An 8,763-nucleotide genomic window follows, 5' to 3' on the forward strand; every position below is an offset into this window, starting at 1 on the left:
TAGGAGCCGGAGGGGGGACATGCTGCTGGTTCTGGGAGCCGTGTGGTGCAGCCCACGACCCTGCTCCCCGGCTGGCATATCAGAGTGGGGCAAGCCCCAGATCCGCTCCCCAGCAGGAGCTCAAGGTTGGGATTAAAACGTCTGGCAGGCCAGATCCAGCCTGCAGGCCATAGTTTGCCCACCTGTTTTTAAACAAAGTAATAAACTAACAGTAATAAGTCCAGGACCAGATGGTATTCACCCAAGGGTTCTGAAGGAACTCGTATGTGAAATTGCGGAACTACTACCTATGTCTGATGTAATCTGTCACTTAAATCATCCTCTGCACAGATGACTGGAGGATAGCTAATGTAATGCCTATTTTTTTAAATGGGCTTCAGAGGCGATTCTGGCAATTACAGGCCAGTGAACCTAACTTCAGGACCAGGCAAATTGGTTGAAACTACAGTAAAGAACAGAATTATCAGACACACAGATAAACACAATATGTTGGGGGAAGAGTCAATATGGCTTTTATAAATGGAAATCATGCCTCACCAATCTATTAGAATTCTTTGAGGGGGTCAACAAGCATATGAACAAAGGTGAGCCAATTGATATAAAATTCTTGGACTTTCAGAAAGCCTTTGACAAGTTCCCTCACCACAGGCTCCTAAGCAAACTAAGCAGTAATGGGATGAGAGGGAAAGTCCTCTCCTGGATCAGTAACTGGTTAAAAGATAGGAAACAAAGGGTACAAATAAATGTTCCATTTTCACAGTGGAGAGTGATAAATAGCAGAGTCCTGCAAGGATCTGTACTGGGGCATGTGCTGTTCAACTTATTCATAAATGATCTGGAAAAGTGTGTTAACAGAGGGATGGCAAAATTTGCAGATGGTACAAAATTACTCAAGATCGTTAAGTCCAAAGCAGACTGCGAAAAGTTACAAAGGAATTTCAGAAAATCGGGTGACTACATAACAAAATGGCAGATGAAATTCAGTGTTGATATGTGAAAAAGTAATGCAGGTTGGAAAAAATAATCCGAACTATACATACAAAATTATGGAATCTAAATTAGCTGTTATCACTCAAAAGAGATCTTGGAGTCATTGTGGATAGTTCTCTGAAAATATCTGCTTAATGTGCAGGGGCAGTCAAAGAAGCTAACAATGTTAGGAATCTTTAGGAAAAGGATAGATAATAGAACAGAAAATAACACCTTGAATACTACATGCAATTTGGGTTACCCCATCTAAAAAAAAAAAATACAGGAATTGTAAAAGGTACAGAAAAGGGAAACAAAAATGATTTGGGGTATGTAACAGCTTCCATACATGGAGATTTAAAAGGGTGGGACTGTTCATCTTGGAAAAGAGGTGACTGAAGGTGGGATATGATAGAGGTCTATAAAATCATGGATTGTATGGAGAAAGTGATTAGGGAAGTGTTATTTATACCTTCACATAACACAAGAACTAAGGGTTACCTGTTGATATTAATAGGCAGGAGGTTTAAAACAAAGAAAAGGAAGTATTTCTTCACACAATGTACAGTTAACCTGTGGAGCTAATTGCCAGGTTATATTGTGAAGGCCAAAAGTATAACTGGATTCAAAAAAGAATTAGATAAATTAATGAAGAATAGGTCCACCAATAGTTATTAGCCAGGATGGGGACAAAAGCCACATGCTCCTGGTGTCCCTAAACCTCCAACTGCCAGAAGCTGAGACTGGATAACAAGAGATGGATCACTCATAACTGCCTGTTCTGTTCATTCCAGCTGAAGCATCTGGCACTGACCACTGTCAGAAGACAAGATACTGGGCTAGCTGGACCATTGGTCCAACCCACTATGATCATTCTTATGTTCTTAGAGAAGCTGCCTGTTTATTCTCTTGTGTTGGTGCTCAAAACTTATTCAATATTCTGTTAATTTATTTTTCCTATTTTATATATTCTGTTTAAAACAATGTGTAGATTTGTTTTAAACAGGCACATTTTTTATGTATCCTTTATGCTCTGAATTAATAATTTTTCTGAACTGCTTCTTTCATTCAGGACCTCCAGGATTAGTAATGCTGACCTCCTTTTCACTTCACATCTTGAGCAAAACAAACACCTTCTATTACTCTGTTCTGATACTGAGTTTGTATACAGCTCTGGGTATGTAGCTTAGAATACTAGAGGATGTAAATTATAATTTTTAAAATGTGCAGAGGTGTTCAGAGGTTTCTCAATAAAAACTTTAGATTATATATAAAATAAAAAAGTTAGGTGGGTTACAAAGCTGTGTTGTGACTTTAAAAATTCTTGTACAATAAAACTGAAGGCTTGTTTGTTAAATATTCCAAACTTAGAATGTCATGACTTTGTATTGTAAAATTATTCTGTGAACATATAAAACAAATTCACTTTGTTTAACTCAGGGCTCATTCTTTTAAAATAAAAGACTGAGGCCTGGTTATGGCTTGGCAAAGTGTGAGCATATGGCATGTCTATTTCACATTATAGCTTACCAAGGCACCTCAGCTTTGACCTCGAAACACCCTGCTTACTTAGTCTGGTCTTTCCTTAAGAACATGGTACCAAATTATATGGTGACTTGTAACACAGATAAACATCCACTAAAACTGAGTGTGCCAAGCTCACTTTCATTTGTAACCCAAGCCAGATTTAAATCAAGATGTAAAAGACTAGTGCATAAACACACTGTAACCCTGGTGAAAGATCTGTGTTTCAGAAGGATAGTTTCTATGGATACACCATTTCTACCTGCAGCAAAATGTTCTGTGTGGTATCAGAATTGTTAGAGATTAGATTTATATAAAAATATTTTCATTGCAGGGTGTCAGGTGGCATCAGTTGATGATGAACTATGCTTTGTTAATTTCACCCAGGAATGTTTACCAGCCTCAATACATGGTGTTTATTCTAAAGTGATTCACTAGACAAACAAGTAGTTTTCCTAATGCTAGCTCATGCTTTGGGCTGGTGGAGTAAGTCATCTCTTATTGTATTTACTATTGCTATTGAATTTATTTCCTCCCCTACAGGACCTTGGTTTATTGGCGAGGTGATAGATGGTCAGGTGGGCACCTGTTTTTCCTTTGGGGTAATTGTTGGTGGACATTTCCTGCAAGGCGGCTTGACATTCGTGGTTGGAATTTTACAGGTGAGAATTTAGATGTGGACATTGGCAAGCTGCTTTAGCCTGTGAGAATTTTTTTCAAGATCTTTGAATTTTAGAAATAGTGGAGGAGGAGGGTTGTGGCAAATGGGAGAAGTGACGATATGGTGGTCAAGACTCTGATCTTTCAAACTGAGACCACAGTTTAAGTGGAATTTGGTAGGTTAAATGGAGCACATTTAGTAGTTTCTGCTCTTTGTATAGCCAATTCAACATAGGTGTTTTATAGTGATATCTGTCAGGAAATCTGTTGTCCTGGAGTCAAAGAGTTAAAAATGTGAGCTAACCCTGGAGCTTTTTTTTGTTGGTGCTCTTCTTTCCTGTATTTTGCCAACAAGGTTCGTTGTTTCCTAGTTGGTTTGTTTAGCTAATTATATCAGTGCTGTTCCTCCTTTCCTGATCATTAGAAAGATTTTTTTTTCTATGCTTCAGGTGTGAGGTAGGATTTCTTTCATTAGAGTTAAGTATTTTCCTTCCTCCCTTCCCCTTTGCAGTATCAGAGTCCTAGAAATTGTCACAACAGACCCCCAATTTTGCCCCCCTAACCTTGCCCTCAAGTATTTGCCAAAGGAGGACTCTTAAAACTCCAGCATCCCTTTTTCAATGTGTGTCAGTGTTGAAACTCATGCATGACTCAGAATACAGCTAGCCATTAGAATTTCCAGAAGAGCATTTGAAAGCTCACCTTTCCCTCCTCTGACAACATAACTTCTTAGGGACTAAAAACACTATAGAAAAGATCTGCTTGGCAACATAGTATGCAAATGAATGGGTTTCCCTCTACAAAACTCAACAGAACATCTACTCAAGTGTTTTTCCAGAAACTCAACTTTATTTGCTTTCTTTTTAATTTTTAAATTCTATTTTTTTTCAGTCTTTGGCCATTGGTTAATTTGCAGTCCTTTTTTCTTTCCTTCAGTTTCCTCTTCCTTCCCTCTTTCATCCACAGAAGAAAACAGAATCCTTCAACAGGCTTCTGGTTCCATTTGGAAGACCAGTGGACCTGTTGCTCTGTTTCAAAGTGTAGTTAGACAACAGAAATCATAGACAACAGATTAAAATTTTCAGCTGAAATATGGATGGGGGTATGCACACTTCTGGGTCCTAGGGAGAGTGGATGTGATGCAAAATGCAGTTTTAACTTGTATCTAGTAGAGTAGCTGCCACTGCCTTAGTGTTAGTTAGCTGTATTATAGAGGTGATATTTTGACACACATAACACATCCAAATCACTCATGCCAGGTAAAGTGGAGAAAGGAACAAGGTTTAGAACTGGCAAGAGAAAACTCCAAATATTAGAACTCCTCAGTGAATGTTCCCCCTTTTTATCAATTTTTGCCCACTCCCTTGTGAAGTTTTGACTTATTGATGCTCCTTTGTTTTCCTTCTTAAATATCATCAGTAAATCTTGGCTTCCTTTTAACAATCATTAATTCACACTACCTCTTCTCTGCCTTAGGGAGGGAGCAGAAAGGAAAAGCAATCTTGCTTCTCTCTCTCAACCTTTTCTTTCTTTTCCTTCCCTCTGTTTAATTTTCCTTTGATTCTTCTGTACACCAATTGAAAGCAAAGGATTTTCCACTTTCTCTTGCTGCAATGCATCACACTTGAGCTATGCTCCAGCCAAGGAGGATTGAGTGGTTAAGATTTTTTGCAAACCCTTCAAATTGGTCATTAGGTTTCACTGTTAAATAGATAAACTCACACTTTCACCAGTCTGAGTTTAATGCCTTCCCAATATTCCGTCACAGACAATCTCTGTGGAAGAATCTAACTCCAGGAATTATACCCTCTGGAACACTATTGCTGGCTACTAGACCAGTCCATGGGATAGTTATTGTGCCCTCCTGTATCTTCCCATGGTCTTACTTGCTCAGTATAACATTCCTGACACATTTAAATCCTCATTTCTCTCTGCTTGCCTTTCCAGATGATATTTTTTAACTTGCCTTTGATGGCTTACCTGTGCTGGTGCCTGTTGCTACGATGCCAGGGGCATAGCTTTTGCTCTCATATCCGTCATGTCAGGCACTTCCTGGCTGTGCCAATCCACCTAACCATGCTGCTCCTGCTGGCCTGGCAAGTCTATTCCTGTTACTTCCTGCAACGGACCTATGGAACTCTGGCTTTCTTCCTCTCCCCAATGAAGACCTGGTTGGTGGTGCTGACTCTAGTTCTGATCCATAAAACCTGGACACTGAGCTCTTCTGAGCTGAGAACTTACATAGTGGAAATGAAAAACTGTCAGAGCTCTTGATGCCTGACGAAGGTATTCAAAGTTCTTTTGAGTTAAGCTGTGAAGTGCAGGTTTGTATGGCTGCATTTCAGTACAGCCCAGGCAATTAAATGGTAAAATCTGAAGCTGTCCCTGAATTGCTTCAGAACTTTGTGGTAATGCGGTTTTCTGTGGTACAGAGTGGACCTGTGTGTTTGACAGATGGAATTATTTCCTGATTACTGAATGAAAAAAATGTTTTGATTAAATTCCTAATTTTATAACATTGGAAAAATTCAGGAGTGAATCTTTATAATGCATTATTGGAACAGTGCTGCTATTTATTTATTTATTTATTTCAGTGTTTACACATGGGTCTACAAAACTACTCAGTGTGATTGGATGTCATTAAAGACAGTATTGACCATAACAAAGATCTGGAACCATGGCCTTCACACTAGGTTTCACTGTGGTTTGTGCTAAAAACACTTCCTGATGTGTATAATGCTGTAACGTATATCATCAACTCAAAATCTAATTGTAATGTTTGTGTGTGTGTCTAAGTCCTGCTCTATTCTTCTTCCTCAGACAGTGCTAAAAAGAGGCAGTATGCTCTGTCTTTGCCTTTTCTGTCCCAACAGTGACCCACACCTGACTAGTGAAAGAGCTATGTTGATTGGTGTTAAAGGGAGGCTCTGTGATGGTCAGAGCGAGAAATCACAGCAGAGAAGAACAGAGGTAGGATTCTTCAGGGATGAAAGATCTAAGTGGAGCAGTGTGGGCCAATGATTAGGGCACAGGAGTGGGAGTCAGGAAACTGGTTATGTGACCTGCTGTGTGATCTAGGGTAAGTCGTTGAACTTTACTGTTCAGTTTCTGCAGTTCGTGGATATAATAAACTTTGAGATTTATGGATAAAAACCATGAAGTGTTTCATATTTATAAACTATCCCTTCCCTCCTCCATCCCTCCTGGAATCAGAAAGAGGGATAGTGTAGGTACAGGATTAGAATTGGGAAGTCCCTAATGCTAATCTCAGCTGTGACTCTTTGGATATGTGTTTACACTTCCCCCTGGAGATGTCATTCCCAGCTCAAGGAGCCATTCTAGTGCTCTCTCTTATTGAGCTAGTGCACTTAAAAACAGAACATAGCTGCAGTGGTGTGAGCAGTGGCAGGGGCTACCCTCTCTAGTTTTAAGCATGCTAACTCGCATTGAGCTAGCAGGGTGTGTCTCCACAAGCTTAGAATTACATCCCCAGCTCGAAGTGTAGACAGACCCTTTGTTTATGTCTTTGGACAGCCACTGTGCTTCTTCTTGTCACTTTTCTCTATCTTTAAAGTAGAGAGAATACTTACATGGGGCTGTTGTGAGATGCAAAATTTAAGTAACTTGAACACGCTAACTAGTAAGAGCACAGATCTCATCTACACAGGTGTTGTGAAGTTTTTTGCTTGTGTACACTAAAGAATCTCCTAATTCAAACAAAAAAAGGAGTAAATGAAGTAGAATGTATAGAAAAATAATTAATAGAATTTGGGGAAAAACACTTTTTAAAAAAACATGGAATGGTTATTTCTAAAACTTGATACTTTTCTGTCTTTTAATGTTTTTCTCAATGACTGGCATTACCAAGGGGGGGGAGAAGATAATATAAAGAAATCTGAGGAATCAGTTGTACATGTGAAACGTGGTGTTTTGCACACAGTTTACAGCATACTTTCCACAGCTCACCAGTACTGCTATGTAAATCAGCCACCAAAATTAAGAAAGTTTACAGGTCCAGAAACAAAACTTACCTACCATGAGGAGTAGTGAAAATCTAATGATCTTTTTACTCATTGTGCAAAGCCACACAACTAATACTTTTATTATCAGATTAGGGAGAACAGGAAGTGCTGGTATGACATTTCTGCTCTATATCCTGTGGCAAGACTCTGCTCTGAGTTGACCCTGCTTTTATTTTCATTACAACTCAATAAAACCTTTATGGATTCAACATTCCAGTGTCTGGTTCATGTTTCAGCTCTTGAGGGTTGGTTGGTTGGAATTCAATTACGAGCCTATTAGTGCCACTCCAGCAGGGGTGCTGCTGAGTGATAAAGAATTATGTACTTCTAGGTGAATTCCATAGCTTTGATATCCCAAGTTCAAGACACCCAGATAAGAATCAGATGCTGAGAAAAGCAGCTGACAGGGTGAATTAAATACCTACATGAGTAGCGGAATACGGAATTTTGAGAGAAAGTGGCATGAGCTCTACTGGGTCCACCACTATCCTGATACCATAGTGATGAGCACATTATAAAAACCTGGACTACAACTCAGAATAGGAAACGCCTCTGGCCTCTGCCCCTGAATAGATATGATGTGGGGGTTTTTTTTAATTGACTGACAGAAAAAGTAAAACTTGATACTGTTAGGAAATCTGGATTATGGCTATTCTACTCCAGCCACCTTGTCCATTGCTATCTTACTAGAAATATATTTACTCCCCTTGCAAGAGTTCATACAGTGGTTCAATTTAAAATGCTCAGTTTGAAAAAAGGTTCCTTAAAAGTCCATTTTTTGAGGCTGAAAGTTCTTGGAAGCGTAGACTGAATATGAGGCCTGGTCTACACTACGTGTTTATACTGAATTTAGCAGCGTTAAACCGATTTAACCCTGCACCCGTCCACACAACAAAGCCCTTTATATTGATATAAAGGGCTCTTAAAACCAATTTCTGTACTCCTCCCCGACGAGGGGAGTAGCGCTGAAATCGGTATTACCATGTCGGATTAGGGTTAGTGTGGCCGCAAGTCGACGGTATTGGCCTCCGGGCGGTATCCCACAGTGCACCATTGTGACCGCTCTGGAAAGCAATCTGAACTCGGATCCACTGGCCAGGTAGACAGGAAAAGCCCCGCGAACTTTTGAATTTCATTTCCTGTTTGCCCAGCGTGGAGCCCTGATCAGTACGGGTGGCCATGCAGTCTCAAATCCAAAAAGAGCTCCAGCATGGACCGTATGGGAGATACTGGATCTAATCGCTGTACGGGGAGACTAATCTATTGTATCAGAGCTCCGTTCCAGAAGACGAAATGCCAAAGCATTTGAAAAAATCTCCAGGCTACGATAGACAGAGGCCACAGCAGGGACTCAACACAGTGCTGCGTGACAAGCGTAACAGAAAGCCAAAGAATCAAATGGACGCTTGTGGAGGGAGGGAGGGGGGACTGAGGACTCGAGCTATCTCACAGTTCCTGCAGTCTCCGAAAAGCATTTGCATTCTTGGCTGAGCTCCCAATGCCTGAAGTGTCAAAAACATTGGCGCCAGTGGTTCAGGGAATATGTCGTCAATTTACCACCACCCCCCTCAAAGAAAAGGGAAAAAAA

The 8,763-nt window shown here is 40.1% G+C and overlaps 1 protein-coding gene across 5 annotated transcripts in view; it reads left to right on the forward strand.

The window, feature by feature from the left end:
* The window catches only part of TMEM62 (transmembrane protein 62), a 39,550-nt gene extending 33,881 nt beyond the window's left edge, over window positions 1-5,669 (forward strand). For all 5 annotated transcript variants that reach the window (XM_045016290.1, XM_045016289.1, XM_045016292.1 and 2 more), the window contains 3 exons: window positions 2,042-2,146; window positions 3,037-3,155; window positions 5,101-5,669. In XM_045016290.1, coding sequence (XP_044872225.1) covers window positions 2,042-2,146; window positions 3,037-3,155; window positions 5,101-5,427 — 551 coding nt within the window. In that variant the 3' untranslated portion in view covers window positions 5,428-5,669. The remainder of the gene's footprint in view (window positions 1-2,041; window positions 2,147-3,036; window positions 3,156-5,100) is intronic.
* Window positions 5,670-8,763: the final 3,094 nt, after the last annotated feature.

This window comes from Mauremys mutica, chromosome 4 (assembly GCF_020497125.1).
Source record: "Mauremys mutica isolate MM-2020 ecotype Southern chromosome 4, ASM2049712v1, whole genome shotgun sequence".
Taxonomy (NCBI): Eukaryota; Metazoa; Chordata; order Testudines; family Geoemydidae; genus Mauremys; species Mauremys mutica.